The following is a 27,473-nucleotide window of genomic DNA, read 5'->3' on the forward strand; positions in this document are numbered from 1 at the left end:
AGTCACAGTGGAGCACACCTGTAGTCCTACTACTTGGAAAACTGATGAGTTCAGTTGCCTTGGCACCATTAGAGAGCATCCTTAGCTGGACTATAGCTGAGTGGTACAGTACATGCCTACTGAGTGTGAGGCTCTGGGCTTGATCCCCAGAACCACAAACAAAACTCTTATGAGTGAGCAGTTCTAGCACTAATAAACAGTAAACAGTCTCTCAAGAAGTCTTTTGCTGGGCTGGAGAGATTGCTCTTCCACAGGACACAAGTTTGGGTGTCAGCACCCACTTTGGTTTGGGAGATCCAGCACCTGTAACTGTAGGCCCAAGAGATCCAACACCATCTTCTGCCTCTCATGTATACAAACCCCCACACAGAAATACACATAATTAAAAATAAAATCTGTAAAAACATATAAGTTGGGTTGGGGATTTAGCTCAGCGGTAGAGTGCTTGCCTATCAAGCGCAAGGCCCTGGGTTCGGTCCCCAGCTCTGAAAAAAAGGAAAAGAAAAAAAAAAGTAAAAAAAACATGTAAGTTCTTTGTTCCCCACAGTGGATATATAAGTATCACAGAAGACTTCAAGTACACTATACCTTGAAGTGGGAACTAGAAAATACATTTGCAGGACTGGAGCGATGGCTCAGTGGTTAAGAGCACTGACTGCTCTTCCAGAGGTCCTGAGTTCAATTCCCAGCAATCACATGGTGGCTCACAACCATCTGTAATGGAATCTGATGCCCTCCTCTGGTGTGTCTGAAGACAGATACAGTGTACTCACATACATGAAATAAATAAATAAATAAATAAATATTTTTTAAAAAAGAAAATACTCTGCAGATTGTACTCAGCTGACCCAAGCCCCACCCTTCTTGAAGAGCACTTTGATCACTGAGTGCTACTGAATACAACAAACAGTATTTGTTGATTCTAAAAATTTGTTCTTTTTTAAATATATTGTCAATATCCTATAATTTTCTTAAGTTCTTGGGTTATTTCTGGCTTGGAAACAAAGACAGCGGGGCAGGAGAGGTGGCTCAGCAATTACGGGCAACATTTGCTCTTCAGAGCAAATGGCACCTTGTAACCACCCATAACATAAGTCCACGTCCAGGGGGTCTGATGACCTCTCTGGCCTCTGCAGGCACCAGGCACACATGTGGTGCACAGACATATATGCAGGCAAACACCTACTATACACATTCGATAAAGTAAAAGTAAGACAAACAAAGCCTTTGTGAAAAAATATTTGAGTGGATCTTGTGGGAAAAGGAAGCTGGGAGACTTGTTCTACGATACTGGGTCTCACTGTGGAGCTCTGACCATCCTAGAACTCACCATGTAGCCTAATCTAGCCTCAAACTTGTGGTCTTCTCCATGCCTCAGCCTACAGAGTTCTGGAATTACAAGCATGTACCATTATAATTCCATCATTCTTTTTTTCTTAAGACAGAGTTTCTCTGTGTTCCCCCTGGCTTTCTAGGAACTAGCTCTGTAGAGCAGGCTGGCCTTGAACTCACAGAGATCCACCTGCTTCTCCTTCCTGAGAGCTGGGATTAAAGGCATGTACCACCACCTCCGGGCTGTTTTCTATCATTCCTGAGTAAATATCTATGGAAAAGAATGACTGGATTAAGTAGGGTACACTCAACTTAAAAAAATCGGGGGGCAGGAAAAGTAGCTTAGGCAGTAATATGTTTTGTCACACACCCATGAGCACCTGAGTTTGAGGCTCCAGCACCAGCATAAAGGTGGTAAGCACTTCTTATCCCACACCAATGAGGCAGACAGGACTTCTGGGACTTGGTGGCCAGCCAGGCTAGCCAAATGAGCAAGCTCCAGGATCTGAGAGCCTGTCTCCGAAAACAAGGTAGAGAAGGGCAGTGGTGGTGTATGCCTTCCACCCCAGCCTGCTATGATTATAGGTATGTATACTCATGCACAACTTTCAAAACTTGCCCTTTGGTTATTTGCTTGGCTTCTTTGTGTTTTTGAGACAGGGTCTCTCTATTCTATAACTTTCACTGTCCTAGAACTTGCTACATAGACCAGGCAGACCTCAAACTTACAGGGATCCACCTGTCTCCACCTCCACCGAGGGCTGGGACTCAAGGCATTCACTCCCACATCCAGCTGAAAACTTGTTCTTGAATTTCATTATTAAATACTAATAAAAGTTCTTGGGGCAGGGCTGGAGAGATGGCTCAGTGGTTAACAGCACCAACTGCTCTTCAAGAGGACCTCAGTTCAATTCCCAGCATCAACATGACAGCTTACAACTATCTATAACTCTAGTTCTAGGGGACCTGACACCCTCACACAGACATACATGCAGGTAAAACACCAAGGCACATAAAGTATTAATTCATCCACTCATTCATCCGTTTTTTTAAAAAAAAGAGTTCTCAGGGCACTAAAGCTACAAGAAAGAGGAAGGTAGGATCCTCCTAGTCTTTAAAAGAGGTCTTTAAGGTTGGACAGACTAATGTAGAGTTCAAATTCTAGCTTGGTCATTAATAGGCTGGATAGTTTTATGTCTCCTGTTCTGGAAAACAAATGGAAATGATATCTAGTAGGAAAATCATAAGGGGGGTTGGGGATTTAGCTCAGTGGTAGAGCGCTTGCCTAGCAAGTGCAAGGCCCTGGGTTCGGTCCCCAGCTCCAAAAAAAAAGAAAAAAAAGAGGAGAAAATGCTTAGAAAAGCATCACACTCCACTCTGTTGTCAAAACTGTCTTGACAAATCACAGGTTGGACTATTAAAAACTCTGCCTTAAGCCAGGTGTGGTAAATCCCAGCACTTGGAAGTTGACACAGTAGGACTGCTTCAAGTTCAAAGCAATCTTTCACTGTATCATAATTTCATGTCTTCTTAATATGACTCTAAAAAAAAAAGAATCAAGAAAAGTGTGCATGGTAACAGCATTCACCAGAAGCAGAGCGGCGGGTAGATCTCTGTCGGGGCTACACTGAAACCCTATCTCAAAATAAAATAAAATAAAATAAAGTAAAATAAACCAAGAAAAGCCAGGATATACTGCAGTTGGTAGACAGCAGCACGAAGCCCTGGTTCAACTGCATAAGTACTGCATCAGCTGAGCATGGTGGTGTATCTGTAATCAACACTCAGGTAAAAGGATAAGATCACTCTAGCATAGCCTAGCATACCTGAGACCCTGTCATTAAAGTAATAATACTGGATAAAGTCACCAAATAAAGTATACAGCTCCAACCCTCCCTGCTCCCTTTGCAAAATAAGACTATATCAGTCAATCTCCTTAGCTTCTGGTATAGTCAGGGAGACTTTTTAAAAATTATTATTAGAAAAGAATTTCAAACAAGGTTTACAGGAAATACAAGGGCACCCAGATCTTTACCAGAAGTAGCTGGGATCCCCACCTGTACCCTATATCTAAATCGCACTTACCAGTAAAGAACTAGCTGGAAGACAGTGGAAATGCCAATTGAAGGGGAGACCAGAGAGCTCACTCCGCACCCTCAGGATCAATACCTCCTCTCCACGATCACAGGAGAAAGTGGCTTTGCTAGGGTGAGCAGCATCCTGGTGGGCAGAATCTTTAAACAGTGGGCGAAGCACTTCATCCAAGTGATGGAGAAAAGCTGCAGGGGGAGCGGTGAGGCGCTTGTTCAGCTCCTAGAGACCAAAGCAGTACAGAGTGAGGGTGGGAAGGGAAAATGCTGCAAAGGGGAGCAAAGGGGGGCCATGAACACAGTGGGGAGCAAAGGGGGCCATGAACACAGTGGAGAACAAAGGGGGCCATGAACACAGTGGGGAGCAAAGGGGGGCCATGAGCATAGTGGGGAGCAAAGGGGGCCATGAACACAGTGGGGAACAAAGGGGGGCCATGAACACAGTGGGGAGCAAAGGGGGGCCATGAACACAGTGGGGAGGAGAGGACAGAACAAAGGGGAAGCACTATAGCAGAATGAAGACAACAAAGAGTTGCAAAATCAACTAGCCTGCTCTACAGTTCTGCCCTGCACAAGATCACGGAGGGCCTATATACATCATATAGTATGGATGACATAATGCATTATTGTTTGTGCAGAATCTATCATCTATCTATCATCTATCTATCTATCTATCTATCTATCATTTCTATCTCAGGATGTTTCAGATTTCTGAGTTCCTTGGACTTTGGAATACATGCACTGATTTTTACCAGTTGTACAACTCTAACCCCAAAATCCAAAATCTGAAATGATCCAAAATCTAAAACTTTTGGAGTGCTTGAGTTGTAAGAATGTAAAAAGTTTCAGATTTTGAGCATTTCAGAGGTTGAATCTTTAGGATAAGGATGCTGAACCTAAACTTGCTTCAAACCAGTCCATCCTTCCTTGCCAACACACAGATAGCCAGATTGGCTGCTGTTCGTGTCCTACAGCCAGCACGCCACCCCACAGTGATACTTCTCTTCACACTGACATTCTTACCTTGGCTCGCTGGCTGACCTCCAAAGTGTCCACCTGTTCATGCCACACCTGTTGAAGATCCGAAATCAGCAAGGCATAACCATGCTTGGTGATAGAAGCCTTGGCCAAGAGTGAGTTCTCAGCAAGTTGTAACCATGCCCATGGCTGCATCAACAGGCCTTGCTCTAGTTCCTCCATCTGCAGAAAAGCCCTAATTTAGCACAGTGCCTTCAGGAAATGGATCCCGCAAGAGCTAACAACTCCATGTCAACTGAAACCACATGAAAATCCTCCCCAGTAAAATACAGGCATGAAGGCACAGATTCCCTTCATATAACCAGCCTAGCATCAACCTAACTACCCCTTGACAACTAACCTAAAATTTATCCACAATCTGTGACTGGGAAAATGGCACAGAGGTTAAGAGCACTGGTTGCTCTTCCAGAAGATGGGGATTCCATTCCCAGCACCCATGACATGGCAGCTCACAACCGTTTGTGTCTCCAGTCTCAGGGGATCCAGTTTCAGAAGAGGGGTCCTCTTCTGACCCCTTCAAGCACTGCACTTGTAGTACCCTCAGATGTGCAGGCAAACACTCATATACATAACATAAAAATAAATAGCATCGTTTTTAAAGGTCAGAATATTTCTCCCATTAGGTTCCTAAAGAATATAAAACATGTCTTTACCATGAAGGTGCTGCCTGACTGTAATCCCAGAACTTGATTGAGGCAGAAAGGTCAGGATTCCCAGACCAGTTGAGGATACATGAGACAGACTAACCTTGGAGAGGAAGAAAGGGGAAAAGGGGAGAGACGGAGGAAAGAGGAAGAAAAAGCAGATCTGTTTCTTTCATAGTGTTTAAAACTCAGCACACTGATGCATTTAATACAATATGGGAACCCAGGCCATTCCTACTGAATCCTTATTTGAATCCCATCTTTCTCAGACTCTTCTCTCTCTCTCTCTCTCTCTCTCTCTCTCTCTCTCTCTCTCTCTCTGACACACACACACACACACACACACACACACACACGCACGCACGCAATTGAAGTCCTAAGTGGGCAGGACATTCAAATTATTTGATTGAGTTGACCCATAGTAGCACAGGCCTTTAGTGCCAGTACAGGTAAGCAGATCTCTGAATTCCAGGCCAGCCTGGTCTACAGAGTGATTTCCAGGACAACCAGAGTTGCACAGAAAAACCCTGTCTCAGAAACAAACAAAATGATTGATTGGTTGATTGCTAATAGTGAGGTTTGAGCCAGTAAGATGGCTCAGCAGAAAAAGCACTTCTGCCAATCTGGATGACCTGAGTTGTATCCCCAGGACTCGTGCTAGTTGTCCTCTGACTGCCACATATGCACCAAATAAGTGTTGTCATTTTTTTTTCTTTTTCTTTTTTTCAGAGCTGGGGACCGAACCCAGGGCCTTGCCCTTGTTAGGCAAGCACTCTACCACTGAGCTAAATCCCCAACCCCCCCCCTTTTTTTTAAAGAGAGAGCGAGCTTTTTGGTTTTTTTTTTTTAAGATTTATTTTTTTATTATATATACACACACTGTAGCTGTCTTCAGACACACCAGAAGAGGGCATCTGATCTCATTACAGATGGTCATGAGCCATCATGTGGTTACTGGGATTTGAACTCAGGACCTTTGGAAGAGCAGTCAGTGCTCTTAACCACTGAGTCATCTCTCCAGCCCGTCATTTTTTTATAATGAAAAAAGGCAAAAAGAAAAAAAAAAAGAAAAGAAAAAGGCAAAAAGAAAAAAGAGAAAAAGGCAAAGCTCACAAAGATTGTGAATGAACAGTAAAATCCTAAAGCAGACTTCATGTTCTACACCTGCAATCCCAGCACTGGGGAGACAGAGGTAGGAAGATCAAGGTCCAGCTAGGGTGAAACTAGCCCTACTAGCTTTACTGGTAAAATGCTTGCCACATAAGGACCTGGGTTCAGATCCCCAGAACCTACATAAAAGGCTGCTGGGATGCTATATATCTGTAATCTCATCACTGACAAGACTCAGGATGGTGGAGCTACCCAGGCCTAGATAACAAAGTTTTAGGCTAAAAAGAGACTCTACCCCAAACAGTAGGAAGCACCTCTGAGATTGTCCTCTGACCTTCATATTCAGTGTGCTTATACATACAACTATATGAAAACACGCACACATGTACACACATCCTTAATCCCACACACAAAAAAAAATAAAAAATTTTTCTTCAGGGGGCCGGAAAGATAACTCAGTGGTAAGAGCACTGACTGCTCTTCCAGAGGTCCTGAGTTCAATTCCCAGCAACCATATGGTGGCTCACAACCATCTATACTGGGTTGTGCTGCCCTCTTCTGGTATGCGGGTATACATGCTGATAGAACACTCATAAATATAATAAATGTTTTTCAATTAAATAAAAGTTCAATCTACATAGTGGTGAGTTCAAAGCCAGCCTGGACTACAAGAAACCCTGTCTCAAAAAGACTATCCAAAACAGGGGCTAATTTTTTTTAAAGATTTATTTATTTATTTATTTTTTTGGTTCTTTTTTTCGGAGCTGGGGACCGAACCCAGGGCCTTGCGCTTCCTAGGTAAATGCTCTACCACTGAGCTAAATCCCCAGCCCTATTTATTTTTTTATATATGTCACTGTTACTGTCTTCAGACACCCCAGAAGAGGGCATCAGATCCCATTACAGATGGTTGTGAGCCACCATGTGGATGCTGGGATTTGAACTCAGGTCCTCTGGAAGAGCAGTCAGTGCTCTTAACCACTGAGCCATCTCTCCAGCCCCAGGGGCTAATTTTTAAGTCTTCATTTATTTGTCCTCTCACAATTTCATACATATATAATGTACCTGATCATATTCCCCCTAACCTAAAACAGAAATTCTTGCCTAGACTCTGTTCAAGTCAACCCTCTACAATTATGGAAAAATCCATGTGTATATGCATGATGGAAGATGTTGGTCTTCACATTACATGACAGACACACAGGGAATACAAGATGTTGATAAGGACAAGAGAAATATCCCAAGTTCCTTTCAACAAAAGAACAGGCAGCACACTTCACACCACAGAGGAAATGACAATACCACTTCACTGATTGGGTACATGCCCACACTAAGGCCCGCGTCACCAACATCATGCCTTCTGCACAGCTCGGAACTCCTAGAGACCAATGTTTTTACCTCAATAAAGACTGCTGCATCCTCAGCCTAGTTAAATATATAGCAACTAAATCTGACCAAATCTATTTTTCCTGAGGGCACAAAAAGTCAAAATTTCCTTCATTATTTTCATTCATGAATACAAAAGGAAGTGCTGAGGGGAGGGTGAAAACTTAGACTGAAAAGAAAATTATATGATTTCCCATTTAAATCTGAGGAACAGTATTTTCAACTCGGTCTAAGCCATCATCTTCCTAGTTTTCTTTTTAAAAAAAAAAGGATTTATTATATAAAAGTGCACTGTAGCTGCATTCAGACACACCAGAAGAGGGTGTCAGATCTCATTACAGATGGTTGTGAGCCATCATGTGGTTACTGGGATTTGAACTCAGGATCTCTGGAGGAGCAGTCAGTGCTCTTAACCACTGAGCCATCTCTCCAGTCCACTTCCTAGCTCTCAAAGCCCTGTCTTGTGGCACTAATTAGTTTGCACTGTGATTAACACATGGAATACAAATGTATATGCTCAGAAGACTGTATACATGTCAGGGAACTTAAAAGAGCAGAGCCTAGTGATATTACTGCAGTCTTGGTTCAAGTACATGCATTGTGTGATATCTGCACGAGATAAAATTGCCTAACCACATGGTTCTCAAAAAAGTGGCCATTTCTAGTGACACAGGACTGCATCTATGGTGGTTATTTGCAGCTGCCTTGAAATGTTGTGTGTGGAGATGGTTATTTGTATCTTGTGCTGTTCCAACAGGATAGACTGGTCTTGGAACGATTAAAGAGTCCTCACTGGGCAAGAGTTTACATTGGGAAGGATTAGAAATACAAATGAAGTTGCCAAACCCTCTAATTTCCCTTATAGGCACATCCTGGCATGTCCTCTAAAACTCACCAAAATTGAGCTTATTGACCTAACTGGTCCCTCCTTAAGTTCCGAAGGTCAAAACCCACAAGTTAATGGTTTAGTCTAAATGGGAGGAAGCTGTTTTAATGTGGCCAGGGACAGCTGGCCCTATAAAAATGTCTAAACATTCAGCACCAGACTCAGTCTGGCTGCTCTTACCATTCAGTCTGGTCTGAGGTAAGTATAACTCAGTGAGTCAGACATGGTGAGACATGACTGTAATCCTAGCACACAGGAGGCTGAGGCAGGAGGATCTTGATTTGGAGGCCAACCTAGACAACATAGCAAGAGCCTCTCAAAACAAAACAAAACAAAAGCCAAATTAAAAAAGGTAACTCAGTGGTAGAACAGACTGGAGCCTGAGACTGTCCCCGGCATGGAGGGAGAAGGAATCTAAGTCCTCTGGAGTTTTACTGCTCCCCACGCCCCGCAAGTTAGTATTCCAAGATTATGTTAACCAACCTCGCCAGTTCAATTTGTCTTTTAAGAGGGAGAATGTGAAGTTGCACGACGAACGTTCTGCCACTTGGGTTCCTCTCTCAAGCATAGTTCTGACAACACCCTGCAGGGGGCAGCAAGGCCCTACAGACCAACCGGCCGGCCCACGCCCTGTGCCACCAGAGAGGGTAAACCTTAGGCCCTGCAGCCAGAGGTCACAACCCGGGTCCCCGAGCGCCCTAGGCGTCCATTCACCTCCCCTGTAGGGACTTTGTCGCCAGTCTCTCACTTTTACAACACCGCTGCACAGAGGTAAGGCTCTTGGACCCAAAGGGTAACAAAGTTAATTCAGTCCAGCGGGCAGAACACGAAGCCAGCTAAGGAGGAGTCTCACACACCACCCTCAAAGACAGAGGCCGAAGGCGGACTGCGCATGCGCAAGCCCGCCCACTCCTGGAGGTCTGCCCCAAAGTTCAGGCTGTGCGCGGTCCCTTCTGGGAAAAATCGCCCTGTCGGGTGCCACTGTAAGAGTTTATCTCAGCTTTTCGGCATCCGGAAGGACCCAGATCCCAGCGCTTACTCGAAACCGATCCCACCTACCGTCAACGGCTGCGGGAACTCCCACCCTCCTCACGGCAGGCCTGCCCTGGTGCGCAAACTGAAAGGCCTAGGGTAGAGGCCACCCCCCCAACACACACACACACACACTCGGGAAGGCGGGATCTTGGGGTGTGGCACAGAGCCAAGGCCTGTGATGGGCGGGGCCCGAAGCCTCATTTGTTAAGGCCACTCGCAACTCTGCGGGTTTCCTTTCATGTTGCCCTCAGTTGAAACGAAGTACTACTTCCTTCTTGCCTCTTCATCTGTATTTTCATCTTTATTATAGATTGTCCTCTGCTTTACATTTTAGTTATTTAAATCTTAAATGCAGGGAGAGAGCAGGGACCCTGTCATATTCATTTCCGTAGATGTAGGACCTTGCACATGGGAAGCACTCAGTAAATATTTGAATGCTAGAGTTCATTCAAGCAACCTTGGCAGTTTACAGGCAAAAATCTAATTTATTCACTTCTGACCTACTAAACCATACCCCTGCTCCTGAACACTCAAGTCTAATTATTAAGAGGAGGGAAGAAAGCCCATCCTACTAGCGGGCCTTGGGGGCGAGACTCCAGCAAGGTGGGAGTTACTGCTAAACTAAGACAAAAATGGTGGTTTTGGTAATTACTAGGACCTAAACCCTTCTCTGCCAGCCGGAGAGCTTGACTCCCCTGAGTTAGGCAACAAGTCGGCTGTCTCTCCTGTTTTAGAGGATCCTCCTTCATCCCCAGAGTCTTCAGGCATTGGACAGAGACAACGGAGAGGCTGTGGGATACAGGAACACAGGTTTTTGATAGACAAAGGAAGCCCATACTCTTGAGCGGCTTTCTTCCTGGACTTCTGAAGCATTTGCGTTTCTTGGGCAGTGAAAGAAGTTGGCAGGGCCTGACCTAAGCCTCTCTCAATCCGTGTACCTGTAAAAGAGGGAGGGTCAGGCTGGAGCGATAGCTCAGCTCTTAATTGCTGGTACTGCTCTTACAGAGGACCCAAGTTCCAAGTTCCATCCCAGGTAGCTCACAACTGCCTGTACCTCCAGGTCTGGGAGGTTCTGGCATCACTGATCTCTGCATTATATGAATACAGATACCTACAGACACACATATGCATAATTTAAAACGAAAATAAATTAATTTTTAAATGAAAAATCAGTAAAAGGAGGGGCTGCCCAGGTCACTGTCCACCCAGGGAGTAATGACTACCCAGCCCCTCCCTTAGGATGTACTCTCAACTTACCAGATATAGTGTTTTCTAGGAGAAAGCCCAATAGACCAGCTAGGAAAATGGGTTCTGCCAGCAAAGAACGCAGAAACATATCCATGGGGCTCCAGCCTACAAAGGGTTGGGGCCAGGCAGGAAGGTAACTGATACTGTCCCAGGTAATGAGTCTTCCCTTTCAGACCTAAACTAAGTCTCGATCGAACCAGAGACACATCTCACTAAGCTGTCATTCCGTCCCATTTACCTTTGTCCCTCTACACACTCCATTTCCCACACTCAGGCTCTACCCATAGCATCCCTTCTCAGCACCCTGTTTTCTAAGCACCCACATTCCCTCCAGGTACCCTTTGTCCAAAGCTCCCTTTCTCTGGAAAGTGTGGCGTTACAAAGCCCTAGTCTCTCCCACTTTTGACCTTCTCTGCTCTACCCCGGGCCTCTCAACTTCAGTCCTACTAACACTTTGGACCAGATAAGTCTGGTATAAGGAGCTGTCCACGGTATCAAATAATGTTTAATAACCTCTGTAATCCCTGAATCCCGATAACAACCCTCTTTCTCCCCACTTATGACATCCAAAAAGACATCTCCAGACCTTGCTAAATGTTCCCCGTGGGGCAAAACCAACCCCAGTTGAAAGCATTGCTCCAGATAAACCACGCTTTCAGCATCTGCTATTTCTACCCTGTAATCCAATCTTTTATCTTTGCATATGATGGAAGTGTGATCAAGAATGACCTTATTAACTGTGCATTTGGCTTACATCTATAATCCTGAGACTTGGGAGGAGGCAGGAGGATTGCCAAGAATTTAAAGCCAGCCTAGGTTCCAAAATGAGACGCTGTCTCACTCACAGAAATGTCCTTTTGCCAAATATATTTAAGTTTTCCCATCCTCAAAGACCAGTCCAATTCTATTGGATCACCTCAGTAGCTCAGGCAGAAGCTACTCTTGTCATTGAGTTCCACAGGTTTTTGTTTTTGTCTCACTATGTAGCCCTAACTGGCTTGAAACTCACTGTGTAGGCATCTAGTCTCAGACTCACAGAGACCTCACCTGCTTCCTGGGTGCTAGGCTTAGATACTTCTTTTCTTTTTGGTTTTTGGGTTTTGGGGTTTTTTTTGTTTTGTTTTGTTTTGTTTTGTTTTTGAGACAGTTTCTCTATGTACCTCTCCTTATCCTGGAACTCACTCTATAGACCAGGCTGGCCTCAAACTCACAAAGATCCACCTGACTCTTCCTCTGGAGTTCTGGGATTAAAGGCATGCACCACCACTGCCCAGCCTAGAAGGTCTCTTTGTGTTCTGACCTAGTTAGATGTTTATTTTTTTTTAATGTGTTTGAGGGAAAGGGTTTTGTAATTAGTTAGCTTTAACTGTCAACTTGTCACCACCTAGAGTCATCTGAGAGGAGAGTCTCAATTGAAGAATTACCTACATCAGACTGGCTATTGAGTATGTCTGTGGGAGATTGTGGTAATTTACTTAGTAGGGTCTGGCCCACCATAGGCAGTACCATTCCTTTGGCAGGTGGTCTTTAACTGTATGAGAAAGTTGGCTGTGTGTAAGCCAGCCTGTGAGCCAGCGAGCAAGCAGCATCCTCCATGGTTCCTGATGTATTTCTTTGGCTGTGAAGCAAGTTCCTTGTTTGGAAGTAAAGCTGTATAGTCTTTATTTATAGGCCTGCCTCCAGGATTCTGCCTTGAGTTCCTGCTCTGGCTTGTCTCAGTGATGGAATGTGACCTGGAATTGTTGACTGAATAAAACTCTTCTCCCCTAAAATGCTTTTGATCTGAGTGATTTACCACAGCAACAGAAATAAAACCAGGGCATGCACTTAGCACCGTGCTCAATGGATATTTGTTAAATAACTGAATGAAGTACAAGCAAAAATCCTGTTGTGAGACCAAGAATCCAGAGAGCCTAAAGCCTCAACTCCACTAGTGAGGAACGAACTCCTTTTCTGCTCCACCCCACCTACCTGTGTTAAGGAGGATTGGAGCTTCCCGGAGCCACCTTGGCAAAAGCAAAGCCATGAAGATGGAGAAGCCCACAATGAAGACGTTTCGTCCAGAGTCAATGTCAGCCAGGTGGAAGCTGGAGAATCCAGCAGACAGAACTACAGCCTGGGTCACTCCCAGTACCCCACCTGTCCACAGAAAACAAGGATGTGGGGAGAGGACAAAGTTCAGGGTTTGTAGGACAGACTGGTGGTTGAAATGAGGAAATACTACCAACAGCCTTGTTTCTGATTCTGCAAGAGACTCGGTTCAGTTAAGAAAACAAGATCATATGTTTATATCTGTTCAGAGAAGCTATTTAGAAGAAACAGCATCAGCCTAGCCAACTGGTTGGGTCATACTGGGGGAAATAGTATTCCAGTACTTGTCTTTCCACCTATCTACTCACCAAGCACAGGCAGTGGGATGTTGGTAAATAACTGAGCCAGCCTTGGGGAGAGTCCAAGCCCCATGCAGAACAGTCCCACTAGGTGGGCCACTCTCCGAGAACCAGTCTATATGGAGGAAGAAGAGACACTAGGAAGCACAGCCACCTCCTTGCCTGGCCCACTCCTTCCTTTGCACCCCAGCTTAAACATGATCCTCTATGCATCCTTGACTCGGCCCATACACCACTGCTTTCATGGTCGTACTTACTCCCCGAAATCATGCTATATACTTCCTTTTTAAGGAAGTTCCCAGAAGACCAGGGCTTTCTCTAACCCATCCGTCACTCTACTGAGGTTTAGCAGAGCTCCTGATACACCTGACATAACAATTTCCTGTTTCTCCACAGTCAAAGCACTTAGCACTTCTAGGCACCTCCCTCAATGCAAGGCCTGTCTGAGAGCTAACCCAGCTGGCAGTCAACCAGTGTGAGTTCCGGCCCCTGTACCTTCAGCTCCCCAGTCCTGTCTCAGAACCACGTACCTGGAAAAGACTCACTGTGCCTACATTGGGGAAGCTGGATGCAGTGCCCAGGGGACTCCCCAGCAGCCCTGCCAGCACACTGCCCAGCCCCTCCAGGCTCAGCCCTCGACTACAGGCATGTGGTGGTGGAGGAGACAAATGCAGCAGCTGGCCACACAGGGCATAGCAACCCAAGGAGCTGGTGGAGGCTGCCAAAGCCATGGAGATCCCTGCAGCCAGGGCCTTGGGTGTCAGCAAGGGCCATTCCCACTCACCTAAGGAAGAAAAAGGAGTCACCTGGGGACCAGACTCAAGCCTGGAGCATCCTTCTGCCTCTAAACGCCTGTGCCATAAGAATCCCAGATGTTCTAGATTTTCAAGAACTGTGGAGGCAAAACCACAGCACTCTAGGAGAGAGACTCTTCTCTTCACTACAATCTACAATACAAAGTCATCTTTGGTCTGAAGTTCTGTTCCTAGTCCATCTCACTTCAAACACATTAGCCTTGCTTTAGAAGCTGGATTTGCTGTGTTCCTGATAACCACAGGGCCCTTGCATCTACTGTTTACCTAGTTCACTCTGGTCTCCTGCCTCCTATCCAACTAGCTGCAACCTCTCCTTCTCTTAAGATCTTGTCTCATTTCTTCAAGAGTATTTCTCCTAGTCAGGTGTGGTGATGCACCCCTATAATTATAGCACGTGCTAGGTGCAGACAGGAGGATCTGGAGTTTAAGGCCATTCTTGACTACATTGCAAGTTCAAGACTAACCAAAGCTATGCGAGCTCCTGTCTCTAAAGGGGGGGTAGGAGCGGGGACATAAGAGCTGGGAGAAGTCTTGTGGGTGTAACATGACCACTGCACTCATGTACTCTCAGCAGCCATGGCTAAGTGCACAAGAAAGACCCAAACATGGTCAAGCCAGTCGCCACTCCAGCACGAAAGCATGAATAGAGTAAAGGTTCACGAGGTTTCATCGCTAGCTGAGGAGCTTTGTTAGGTTATGGCTGCTGGAGAAAGGACAGTCATTTTCCTTCAGAGGAGGTGCTTCATGTGTTCTAGTAGATGGCCCCACCGCCATGCACATATGGGCAGCACTAATCGGACTCAGTGAATAAATTTTTTTTAAGGCCCATGAAAAGGGGATGGGGATTTGCTGGCAGGGAGTGGGAGGGAGAGCTGGATATGATCAAGATGCATTTGTATGTGTGTATGGAACATATCAATAAACAATCAAAATAGGTTAAGAGCGCTGGCTGTTCTTCCAGAGGCCCTGAGTTCAATCCCCAGCACCCACACAATGCTCTCTTCTGCCGTGCAGGTGTATGTGTAGCAGGGCACTCACACGTAAAACAAACATTATTAAAAAAAAAGTCATGTTAAAAAATCATCAAAATATACTTAAAAAGAACGCTTCTAAAAAAGATGGTCTAAATTTAAAAACAACAACAACAACAACAACAAAAAATGTTCTCAACCCTTCTAATGGTATCAGAACCCCCATCGGATCTCACCACAAAGCCTAGCTGCACCCAGGTACACTTACCACAATGACAATTTCACCTTTACGTAGGTGCTTATATGACTCCTACACCAGTGGACCATCAGCTCCATAAAGCAGGTATTATTACACCTGCATTCCTCACTATGCCTACCATATGTTTAGGGCCTAATCAGAACTCGACGGGCCATTATAAGCTGTTAACTGGAGGGCTGGGGTAGAGAGTTCCATGTAAGGCACTCAGCTGAGTACACACAAGGTTCTGAGTTGATTGACCCCCCTGCCACCATGACTTATAAACATGAATGACAAAATTTCACACACACCGAGTCTAAGGTAACTACAGTTTACCAACAGAAATGTCCGCAGATGCTGGTAATGTCAACTTGTTAATTGATCAGGAGTGTCAGGAGTAAACAGTGGGGTGGAGAGAAATACACAGGTTAGCCTCACAACACTGACCCAAGCAACACACCTGCAGTGTGTGTGTGGGCGGGGATCCCAAAAGTTGGCAATTTCTCCACCTGTATTTTAGGAAACTATGAGATTTAACTCAGAAGTGAGAAGAGAAGTGAGTTCCATTAATTCTTTCATGGGAGTTTTTTGGGTTTTGTTGTTGTTGATATTGTTTTGTGTTTTTGTTGTTTTTAAATTTATTTATTTATTTATTTATTTATTTATTTATTTATTTATTTATTTATTTTGAGGCAGGGTCTCATGTAGCCCAGGCTGGCCTCAAACTTGATATGTAACTGAGGACAACTTTGAATTTCGAGTCCTCCTGCCTCTACTTCCCAAGTACCAGGATTATGGATGTGTGCCAACTCATCTGGCTGAAGTCTATTAAATCTTGATTTGATTATTTGAGCAGGAGAAGGGGAGCATGGGAGAAAGCCTACCTGGGTGAGGCAGCCAAAACCACGGTGCATCGGAGGGCTCAGACAGCTGCAAGGGGATAACACTCAGACCCAGACAGGCAGAGATGAGCCACACACAGGCCACAGGGGCAAGCACCTGGAGAACAGTACTGACATGACAAAGAGCCCCTCCTCCCCATGACCTTCTGAGGCAGCCTGGGCAAGTGAGGTCCACAGAAACTCAGAAACAAGACCTCAGGAACAGTCCACATCAGTCCATTTTTCTTGGTTTCACCTATTTTGTTTTATCTCATTTTTGAGGCATGTCTCTCTAAGTATCCTTGGCTGTCCTAGAACTCACTCTATAAACCAGGCTGGCCTCGAATTCACAGAGATCCACCTGCCTCTGCCTCCCAAGTGTTAGGATTAAAGCTGTGCACCACCACACTCAGCTCAACAATTTTATTTTTATGGATGGGAGGGTGGAGACAGTGCTTGAAGGGCAGAAGAGAGACTTGGGTTCTGAAGCAGGAGTTATAGGCAGTTACAAGCTGCCCACATGCATACCAAATGGGTCCTTGGGTCTTCTGGAAGAGCATCAGTATCTTAACGGTTTTGTTTGTTTGTTTGTGCATCCCACGATGGGCTGAAACTTTCTAAGTAGCAGAACTTGAACTCCTGAATTTTCCTGCCTCCAGCTTACCAGTGTATGACCACAGCTGTGTAAGTTACCTAGCTATGCCCCTCAGTCAGCTCTTCTAACGTCATCTGCCCAGAGCCCCACCTACCGAAAGGAGTCGGAAGATAGGAATATAAATGTGAGTTGAAGAGGTTGAAGCTGGCCTCCAGGAGCAAAGGGGTACCTGGCAGGACCCCAAGTGCTGGGAGCATACCACCATGAGCAGGATGAGCCTAGGGAAGAGAAGAAGCTTTGTGGGTCAGAAGCAAGCATCAGAATCCTGAATGATGACAATGTGAGTGTGCAGAATATCATAAATGGAGGTCCCAAGGCAGAAACTCCTCATGGAAGGGGTAAGGAGGAACCCTGAGGTACCATAGCATGTGACTATGAATATCAGGGAGACTAAATAAATTAAGGGAAAGCCTTGGATTCCAAATCCAAAAATTGTTATCCCTGCCCAGGCGGTTATGGGACCTGAGCAGCTCTGCCCTCCCATGGTCTACACACCTACTGGGCTACCACCCACACCTCTCAGGACTCACGTACAGCAAGGCCAGGCCCCAGTGAGCAGAACAGAACTGGGCCACTTCCTTGTGGGCAGAGAGCCCTGCCACAACCAGGCTGGGAGCCAGCACCAGTGGCCCACAGTAGGGAAACACACGACCAGGCACCCCTAGAAGTCCCATAGTGCCCTGCAGCAGCCCGGACATCACCACTGCCCCCGACACCTAAGGGAATAGAGAGGAGGACAGATAGAAGAATTTCTACTCAACCAAGTTGACCTCAACATGGAACTTTTAACTATCTCCAAGGATAAGCCCCTGCCTGACTCCTCCCCATAACATCAGTGTCTAATGATGGGAACAAGAGCCTCTCCAGGCTGGGACCGTCCAGTCCTTCTGCTGTCTTCTTCCAGGCACTCACCTCTCGGAGAGATGTGTTCCAGAGCTCCGGGCCATGGCAACTTCTTGTCAAACTACACAGGCGTAGGGAGAGGGAGGCTGGAAGTTGGGGTGCAGAAAGAAGATATAGATGGAACAGAGACTCCATGCTCTCCTATCCTAGCTGATGCCTGGCGTAACCTCAAGACCTCTACAATGCCTAGTATTGCCCAACCTCCAGCCAACTTGTACCTCCACCACTAGCCCACCTTTACTCTGCACTCACCATTTCCAGGTGTCTTGGTCATCAGAGGTAGCTTCTGGTTTGTCAGCACCAGTGCAGGGATAAGAAACTCTAGGGACGGAGCCTGGATTAGAGGCAGCCTGTAAGGGACGGCAGCTTCAGCAGGTTTGGAAACAGGTGGCAGTCAACAGGATTCCCCTAAGTGGCTTTCTGAGAGACTACTCCCTCTCTCAAAGGAGTTCCCCTCACCTGCTGCCCATCCAAGTCTGCAGGACCGTAGACATGCCACATGAGAAGAAACTGGAAGCCAGGAGCTGAGCAGGTGGGTATGAGAGCCCTCCTGGGGGGAGACTGTGAAGCAGCAGCAGGTGGGAGGCCCAGAGCAGAGATGTCAAGACCAGGAAATGCTGGGGATAGAGGAATGGAGAGGGAGGAGCTTTCAAAATACCCATCTGTAGGTTTCTCATGACTCGCTGACTCCCTCCATTTCAGATAGTGCCAACCCCTACTGCCTCCACCTCCTACCTGTAGAGCCAGAAGACAGCTGAGCCCCCAGGTGGAAGGCCCACACCAAGAGGCCCAAGAGCGGGAGGAGGGATCCTGGAGAGGGGGTAGCAGTGGTGGACGGGGAGCAGGGGTATCCTGGGAGCCCACAGATAGAAGTGGAATGGGATGGGGAGGTGATCTGCTCATGCTGCCCTGACTTGATTGCGTCTTGGCTGCCTTGGGCTAGTTGAGTAGAGTAAAAAGAGGGTGGAGTTGGGTGGAGTAAGCTAGCTGTGGTGGGGAGGGAGTGGGGGGCGTCAATGAAGCGGAGAAAAGGGATAAGGGTTTGGGAACAGGACGTGGCTCTTTCACCTTTGCCCAGCTCTTGTGCAAATTCCATCAGCCATTAACCTAGCAGCTGAGTACTGGACCCCTCCCTCAAGAATGTTCATCCATAGCCTCTGCTTCTAGACCAGCTTCTGGAAATGAGGGTTAGGGGACATCTATCAAAACAGCCTTGTGGAAATTGTGCAAACCACCTCTTCTCATCAACATTCAGCATCCCCTCGGTTAGGTACACATTCCTCAGGCAAACAGGACATGCCCCAGGTCAGTTCAAAACAAAACCAGTGCATTGATGCCCTCATCCCATAAGACAGCCCACTGTATATAACACTCAGAGTACTTAACAGCAACGTGTATTACAAAGTGTGACTGCTCCGGCACAAATAAACCAGAGGACAATGCCACAATCTGCTGCCCACACCCATAAATAGGATCACTGTGCATGTGACAGCTACATTGCCAGCCGATAATGACACTTCACTGGTAACTCAGATGGCATAGGCATTGGTGACCCGGTTTTCTCTGATAGTGAGCAAACGTTTGGTAAAACATTGAACAGAGTACACACTTACTATAATTCCCTTCAGATTGAGGTTAATTTTAGTTTTGAGATTATCATTACATTATTTCTCCCTTTTCTCATGTCCCTCCATCTCATTTTTCAAAGTCATTGCCTTTTCCACTGTTATTACATGAATATGTGTATGTACATGTTCCCAAGTGTAACCTGTCAGTTGTATAGTTATTCGTATGTATGTTTTCAGAGCTGACCGTCTAGTATGGGATGTCCAATTGATGAGCTGCCCCTGGAGAAGACTGCTCCTCCCACTCACTGTAGTCCTTAGGCACCTTTCATTGTGTAGGGTTGAGGCCTCAGATTTCTTTTTTTTTAAATGCACAAAAATGTTTACACTTAAAATATACCATTAGGATTGAGTAGGATGGTGGCTCATGCCTGTATCCTGTCACTCTGAAGGCAGATGTTAAGTGGATAGCAAGTTGCAAGTTCCAGATTAACCTGAACTAGTGAGTTCATTCCTAGGCTCAGATAAAACAGGATTTTCATATTCGTGATGATAATGACTTGGGAATTGCTCATCATAAAGGAGGTTTTAAGCCCTTTAGGATATTTAGCCTACTCAGGCTGAAAAAAATGCCAGTAGAATCCTCAAAGATAGCAAAAGATTATTTTTTTCTTTTTTGTTTTTAAGTTGGGTATTTATTAATTTGAAATGTTATTCCCTTTCCCAGTTTCCTGTCCATAAACCCCCTAACCCCTCCCGCCTCCCCTTCTATAAGGGTGTTCCCCTTCCCATCCACCTCCCTTACCCCCCTTACCTCTCCCCACAATCCCGGACACTGGGGGTCCAACCTTGGCAGGACCAAGGGCTTCTCCTTTCATTGGTGCCCAGCAAGGCCATCCTTTGCATAACAAAATATTATACGATGACCCCTTGGAGGCAGCAGCTCCCACCAGCCCACAGACCTTTATTCCCAGTCCTCACACTCCCTGAGTGATCTTTAGCAATAGGCTAGAGGTCCAAATACACCAAAGATCCGCTCTTCCAGTGATGACCCAGCTCTTGTTCTTCAAAACCAGCTACTTCCATAAGTCATCTTGTGAGGAGATCAGCAGAGCGAGCTTATATTCTGGGACCTCAACTGGATGTGTGCTTTGAACCATCAGGATCCACAAGGCTGGTACCCACCCAGGATATGCAACAACAGATAAGCTTTCCCAGGCCTGGAACTGTCACCACTTGTACCCCATGGCAGGCCACACCCAGCAACTTCAGCACACATACACACACACACACACACACACACACACACACCCGAAGAAGTAGCAGCAGGGATGCAGGAAAGCTTGAAACGGGAACCAGTAACTATTAGGAAGTTCTAAAACAGCTCAGAGAAAATGCCTACATGCTGATTACAGGATTGGGCATCTGACTTGGAGACAGATGAGGGCTGGAAGATCATCAAAGAATGCTGCAGAAGGAAAAGACCAGGCCATGCAACAGAAACTGTTTATTGAAACCTCAGTTCTAGAAAAGCATGAAAAACCCAGATACAAAGCAGTGGCGCCCAGAGAGGCCTGTGAAGAGAACACCCAAAAAGGCAGAGTGGGAAGCCTTGGAGCAGGATGCTATGGTTGGAAGACAAAGGGACAAGGTTAAAGGACCCAGCAATTCTTGGCTATGACAAATTCGTCCAAGGGACAGGTGTGGCAAGTTTCCCGCCTTGGGGAGCCTTCTGTCCCTCAGCATCTCTCGTCTTGGTTTTCCTGACTCACACATCAGAGATTCACATCGATGCTTTCCCACTCTCCTTACTCACTTCCCACAACTCCCATTTACCTTCCCATCTCTGGAAACTTCAAAGCAGAAATCTACCCTCCTGGGCTTGTGAAGGCAAAGAGATAGGTGATTCTCTGTCATTTGTGGCATGCCTCTGGTCACTGAGCTGACACTGTCCCAGGCACCACTGGTGTCCTAGCCTATTAGCCAGCCTCTGAGGTCTAGGAGAGTGAGTGACCTTGTGCTGCCCCCATAATCCCTTATGTTCCTACCCAGCAGGACAGGGGACTAGCCAAGGGCCCAGAGAGGTAGCAAAAATCTAAATCAAGTTTTCCTCTTCCAGGTTCTCAAGGACTCCCAAACCCTCTAATGCACTCCTCCGAGCCCTACCTAACCTGGGAAAATAACAGACGTGAGGCGAGCCAGCTTCATGACACTAAAAAGAGAACACTGCTGGGGCTGGAGGAATGGAGGGGCCACTGGGCTCCAGAGCCAGGGTGGGGCCAGGCCATGGGTATGGTAAAAGGGGTGGATAGGACCAATAGACACCGTACGGTTAGGCTGGTGACAGGCACGGCAATTTGGGGGGTTTCTCTGGAACTTCTGGCAAAAGGGGCATTTGTGGAAAGGAGTAGGTGGGGCAGGAGGGTCTGGAGGAGGCATCAGAGGGGGTGTCAATGGGTCCAGAAGACTGCCCCAGAGCGACGGCAACTCTACACTGTCTTCCAGGCAGCTGGAGACATTAGTCAGGCACTGTGGCACAGGGGCAGGTATGCAGGGCTGCAAGAGGTTCTTGGGGACCAGTGTGAGTTCAGGAGGACTTGGTGAGGGGCTGGAGGACAGCCCCAAGGACTGGTGTATTACAGCCATGGATGCCACAGCCAGGGCCACGCTGCTCACATATGCCACGGCTAACAGGCAGGACAGCTGCAGGAGAGAAGATAAAAACAAAAAATAAAACATCAGGCTGTTGACTATCTGTAGCTATTCCCTACTCCTAGTCTCTCAAGTAGAAGTTCTATGTAGCTCCCTTTGCCTCCGCCCTCCCATCTATTCTCAACTTCTTCTGAGCCTTTCAGAATTTGTTTTTCAACACACAGAGAGAGAGAGAGAGAGAGAGAGAGAGAGAGAGAGAGAGAGAGAGAGAGAAAGAGAGAGAGAGGCACTCACATGTGCTTATCCAAACCTACTCAAGCCCCTCTTCTTCATAACCCCTTCTCACCTTTACCAGCCGCTGGCAGAGGGAGCCCAGAGACAGCTGCCACATTGGCTGCTCCAGCAGCACACACAGGTCTGTGTAGGTGTACCAGCCCCGCCGCCGTCCTTGCTGCTCAGCCACACTAATAGGAAGAAATGATGGGTTGGGGACTCTCTGCAGCTAGCCCAGGGGAACTTTTAACCTTTCAGGACCCATCAGAAACACTAAGGAGCTGGCTAAATGCACAGATCTTTAGGCTTCTCACTGACCCAGAAGGTGAGACCAAGACCTAAATTAAATAAGTTGCTCACACCACCAAAGGAGGGCAGAAGAGTTAGGCAATGACCACTTTGAGCAATTCTTTCTCTTCTCTTCTTATCTCTAGCCCCTATGGTACACAGATCTTATCTCTAGCCCCTATGGCTTTTGCCTAGGCCTCTGAATGTCTCAAACCCCTCTTACTAATTCCCAGAACTCACCAACTCTCCAGCCAACTCAGCACCTCAAAGATCTCCCGAGGATCAGTGTAGAGACGCCAGTCCTGTGTGCAAGAAAAAAGACAGGCATGGTAATTCATTTTTATGATACCAGTACTTGGAAGGTTGAAGCAACTGTACCGCAAGTTACAGGCCAGCTTGGGCTACAAAGTGAGTTCTAGGCCAGCCTGAACTATAGGATAAGGCGACTTCAACAAACCTAAATAAATAAGAACAGGAAAGAGCTACAGTAATGTTAGCCACAAGCCACCTGACCTGATCAGACAGCTACACCACCAGTCAATAAGATGTGCTAGCTACTCTCCAAAGAGTTTTCGCAAATTGTATTGTGCTATCACCACCAACCTGACCACGAGTTATTCCCTCTATAAAGTGCAAGTGGAGAAAATAAACCTAAGAAGGTCAGTGTCCATATGGAGCTCAAAACCTAAGGCAGAAAAGGCTCGAGGACAAATATTCAGAGGCTAATACTACAGGTTCTGCCTCAAAGTGTGTCCTTGGAGGAGGAGGAAAAAACCCTCTACTTTGAGACTCATTGCTTCAGGAACCTCTAGACTAGTCCTGAAAGGACAGGAAAGGGAGAGTCTACCAAAAACACAAGGACAGACATGCAAAGCTAGGTGCAGCATGTACATCTATAATCGGCAGGGAGACAAAAGCAGGAGAAGGAACAGGAGGTTCATCATGAGGTCAAGACCAGCCTTGTCTACACAATGAGTTCTAGGTCAGCCTGATTTAAAATGTATTAAGAGAGAGGGTCTGGGGACTGGAGAGATAGCTCAGTGATTAAGAGCACCGACTGCTCTTCCAGAGGTCCTGAGTTCAATTCCCAGCAACCACATGGTGGCTCACAACCATCTGTAATGAGACCTGATGCCCTCTTCTGGTCTGTCTGAAGAGACAATTTCAGTGTACTCATATACAGAAAACAAACACATCTTTGAAAAAAAAAAAAAAAAGGGAGAGAGAGAGAGACAGGGTCTGACGATGTAGCCCTAACTGTCCTGAAATGGACCAGGCTGGCTTCAAACACACAGAGGTCTGCCTGGGATTAAAGACATGCAACCAGGGGGTGGGGAGAATGAATGGAGATCAGTCGCTATCTCCGTTAGTAAATACCTTGTATATAAGCATGAGAAACCGAGATCCCCAGAACCCATGTAAAAGAAGTGGGCATGGTAGCATGCACTTACAGTCTCAACACTAAGGAGACAAAGACAAGCAGATCCCCTAGACTCACTGGTCTGCCAGCCAGCCTAACCTACTCTGAGTATCAGGCTAAATAAAGAGACCCTACTTCAAAAAGCAAGGCAGACAAGTCCTCAGGAAAACACCCAAGTTTATCTTGTCTACACACACTCACTCACACACACACACACACACACACACACACACACACACAGAGAGAGAGAGAGAGAGAGAGAGAGAGAGAGAGAGAGAGAGAGATTGAGAGAGAGAACAGAAAGCTGAGAGAGAACAAAGAATGAAGGAAAATAAAGGCAGATGAGAAGCTAAGTGGCGGTAGTACACACCTCTAATCCCAGCACTCGGGAGGATCTCTGAATTTAAGGTCAGCCTAGTCCACAGAGAGAGTTTTAGGACAGTCAGGGCTACACAGAGAAACCCTGTCTCAAAAACAAAGCAAAACAAACAAAACCAACCAAAGACAGATGAGAAAATAATCACTCACCATGGCACTCAGAAAGCTCCTTTCCAAGGCATTGAGAGTAGGCACAGCAACTCCCCCAGCAGCTCCCCATTCATCATTGAAGACCTCCTCTTCCTCCCCTTCATCATAAAGGTATTTACTGGCCACCATCTACAGAGAAGCCGGGAATGGCATCAGTGGAGTTCATACCTGGTGCTTGGCTCACCAGGAAGATAAAAGGAGTATCTTACCATGGAGATCAGAAACAAATCAGAAGACGACACGTGCTGCAGGTAATCTGGGTTTCGGTGCCGGAGTCGCTCAATGTACACCAGAGCTAACATCATAGCACAAGGGGAGATGCATGCCTCCCTGGGAGGTAGAAAGGATCAGTAATTAAACCCAAGGGCCCTTCAGCTCCTCCAACTCTCAAGATGCTCATTACCCTTTCTCTTTAGAGACAATAACATCCCACGCCCAATCTCATTATATCCCCTCGAACCCAGGCTCACCGGGACACGTGGGCTACATATTTTTTCTGGAGTCGGCGAATAGGACTGGGTGCTGCCTTCTGAAGAAGTTCCACAGTAATGTCTGCAAGGGGATAGGGGAGCAGAATAAGCAGCTCCAGCATACACAGCAGTTCCCACTACTGTCAGGGAAGGCCTAGGGGACACGATTGTCACTAAAACTAGAAACCAAATTCTCCTAAGATGGGAGAGGGAACTGATGAAGCAGGCCTGCAATCTCAAACCTCAAGCCATGAAGGCAGAGGGATTACCACAAGGTAGAGGCCACCCAGATCTATACAGTGAGTTCCAGGCTACTCAGATCTATGCAGTAAGACACTGTGTCAACCCTTCAGCCCTTGATTTTCCCACCATACCCCACCCCCAAATTCTAAGTGGATAAAAGCCCATTCCAAGGGTGACTCTCAGCTTTTTTCAGCAGAAAGTCTTGCTTTTCTACTGTTACTCATGTTTATCCTCCCCTAATGTTTGAGAACTGTGCCTTGTTTATGTGAGAAATGTGTAACATGTATTCTTAGGAAACTTAAATCTCTGACCTATAAATCAAAAGGGGAAGTAGAACTTGGGATAGAGCTCTGTGGTAGAATGCTCACCGAGTACACACAAAGCCATAAAAATAAGTGACTGCAATTTATGAGCTGTTTTTACTCATGTGGGCTAAAAGAATTTGAAACATGGCCTGCATTGTCAAACCAAGTACCAACCAAGCTAGTAATAATGAGACACAGTGCAGCTCAGAAGGGCAAACCTCCAGGCATTTGGGTGACTATGACAACCCAGTCCTCCAAGTTTCCACTTGCTCAGTCACACACACACACACACACACACACACACACACACACACACACACACACCCCACAGCCTAACCTGCCACAGGGCTGGAGAGCTCCTCCAGGCTGCAGTCTGTCTCCAAGTCCCAGCCATAATAGAGTCTCCTTCGGATTCGAGCGCTCAGCTTTTGGTGTCCTGGAAGAAACTGAAACAGGGCCAGGAGTAGTGGAGAGTGAACAGGGAAGGGTTTGGTGGAAATCCAGGGTATGCCACTGGGCCTATACTCTACCCAGCCCCGAGTTCCCAGGATCATTTGCTAATGGCAGCCTAGTTTTGTCCACAGGGAAAGACAATTTCACCCTGCCCCTGCCATCACTGAGGGCTCCCAGTAGAAGACTAGACAATTAGAAATCAGATGGACCCCAGTCTAATCACTAGCCGTTCCCCTCTTATAACCTGAGGCTTTGCCTTCAGGCCCAGGTGGCATGGGTTTCCAAGTCGGCATGCTCTAAACAGTCGCCCAAAACAGAGCATAGCAAGTAAACACCCAGGAGTTCCGACTCCCAAAGGCAGAGAACAGGCGGACTGCGCTCTCACCGTGAAGTCCTGGAAACCAGAGAGGGAGAAGGTGCCTTCTTCGTCCAGTAGGAGCCCAGCCAGGTCCATCGCCCCGTCAGCTGCCACCCTGAGAAGGTGGAAGGGAAGGGAAGGAATCGTAAGTGACCTGTAGAGCCGTCCTCACCCGTAGGCCCACCTCTCCCGAAAGGGCCGCCGCCCTTCTCGCAGGCAGCCGTGGGACGCCTCTTCCTGTTCCGCGTGCGACTAGGCCTCCCCAGTGCCCGATGACACGCGCGGCGCTCACCAGGCAAACTGGGAGGTATGAGGCTCAGAAGTGTTCTCAGTCCCTGCCGTGTCCGCCTGGCGTTTATAAGCTGCGGGAGTGTTGCCGACGAATCCGCACGCCCAGCAGGAAGCGCCTCCTGCCCTGCCCAACCTCCCGCCGAGCACTGGGGATGAATTGGGATACCATTCCCAGGGGACCGCGACACACCGAGGGTGAACGCGCCGACCAGACTTTGGGGTCGTGGTACAGATATTAACTAGCTTAACACAGAGGCAACACGAGATTGTTTCCCAGGTTTTAGGGAAGGCGCACTCAATCAGCAATGCACAGGAAAGATAAACAAGAAACTTACCCGTGGGAGAACTGTGAACAAGGTTGGAAGGGAATCTGTTGAACCTTTACGCCCCTTAGAAGTTTGAAAGTGTAAAACTCGAATACATACTGTATTTTGTAGGGTTACTCCAGCAATTAAATGATCTCAAAAGATATGAAGCCTCAATGTACGATGTTAAACAAGTCTCCCCAAAGTAAACAGCGCCTGGAATGTTTTATTTTCAAACACGCCTTCCACCCAATTTGCCGCTGAAAGATTTGGGGAAGAAAGAGGGCCGACGCTCGAAGAAGGAAGAAGCAACTTTTCGAAGTTGGTGAAGCTGCTTTGAAGTCATTAATGTCACGCGCTGGTGTTTGTTTATCCGCGGAGGGGAGGGGAATGGAGGCGAAAAGGGTTGAGTAATGGGGATGGCACCGCCCTTCCCGATCTCAAGCAGATCCTAGCCAAGATCCTGGGGACCTGGAAGCCCACTTCCTTCGGTCGGAGCCTCACGGGAGATCTCCAGTGGCTCTGTAAACACCGGGAAAAGACCTCAGGCTGAGAAGCCTCGACGCCCGCCCCGGGTCACCACTCCAGCACCCTGGAAGCACAACTTCGTGGGTGCAGGATCACGGCAGCTGCCACCGCGCATGCGTGGGCCTCCCATCCGGGCTGTTAGGGCACGTCACATGACAGCGCGCTCGGTCAC

The 27,473-nt window shown here is 46.9% G+C and overlaps 3 protein-coding genes across 26 annotated transcripts in view; all 3 read right to left on the bottom strand.

Moving 5' to 3' along the window:
- Window positions 1-9,674, bottom strand: part of Nhej1 (nonhomologous end-joining factor 1) — a 96,346-nt gene extending 86,672 nt beyond the window's left edge. For 4 of the 21 annotated variants that reach the window (XR_015628731.1, XM_087566716.1, XM_087566721.1 and 1 more), the window contains exons 1-4: window positions 9,546-9,653; window positions 5,114-5,207; window positions 4,446-4,622; window positions 3,418-3,645 (exon numbers count right to left, since the gene is read on the bottom strand). Coding sequence is in view for 15 of the 21 variants with exons in the window: in XM_087566716.1 (XP_087422842.1) it covers window positions 3,418-3,645; window positions 4,446-4,622; window positions 5,114-5,116 (408 nt within the window). In the remaining 6 variants the exon portion in view is untranslated. 21 annotated transcript variants of the gene reach the window in all.
- Window positions 9,675-9,809: 135 nt separating this feature from the next.
- Slc23a3 (solute carrier family 23, member 3) lies at window positions 9,810-20,904 on the bottom strand. Of its 2 annotated transcripts, XM_087567085.1 has the most exons (13): window positions 20,002-20,904; window positions 18,691-18,797; window positions 18,082-18,239; window positions 17,875-17,972; window positions 17,632-17,708; window positions 17,254-17,435; window positions 16,814-16,937; window positions 16,068-16,182; window positions 13,690-13,943; window positions 13,169-13,274; window positions 12,741-12,908; window positions 10,779-10,874; window positions 9,810-10,459 (listed from the first exon to the last, which is right to left on the bottom strand). In XM_087567085.1, exons 3-13 carry the CDS (start codon window positions 18,114-18,116, stop codon window positions 10,173-10,175), a joined length of 1,542 nt encoding a protein of 513 aa, XP_087423211.1. In that variant the 5' UTR covers window positions 18,117-18,239; window positions 18,691-18,797; window positions 20,002-20,904; the 3' UTR covers window positions 9,810-10,172.
- On the bottom strand, window positions 20,680-27,416 carry Cnppd1 (cyclin Pas1/PHO80 domain containing 1). Of its 3 annotated transcripts, none has more exons than XM_087566303.1 (9): window positions 26,894-27,416; window positions 26,205-26,292; window positions 25,704-25,812; window positions 24,819-24,900; window positions 24,558-24,678; window positions 24,349-24,477; window positions 22,641-22,702; window positions 22,186-22,303; window positions 20,680-21,890 (listed from the first exon to the last, which is right to left on the bottom strand). In XM_087566303.1, exons 2-9 carry the CDS (start codon window positions 26,271-26,273, stop codon window positions 21,354-21,356), a joined length of 1,227 nt encoding a protein of 408 aa, XP_087422429.1. In that variant the 5' UTR covers window positions 26,274-26,292; window positions 26,894-27,416; the 3' UTR covers window positions 20,680-21,353.
- Window positions 27,417-27,473: the final 57 nt, after the last annotated feature.

This window comes from Rattus norvegicus, chromosome 9, assembly GCF_021556685.1.
Source record: "Rattus norvegicus strain SHRSP/BbbUtx chromosome 9, alternate assembly SHRSP_T2T, whole genome shotgun sequence".
Classification (NCBI taxonomy): Eukaryota; Metazoa; Chordata; class Mammalia; order Rodentia; family Muridae; genus Rattus; species Rattus norvegicus.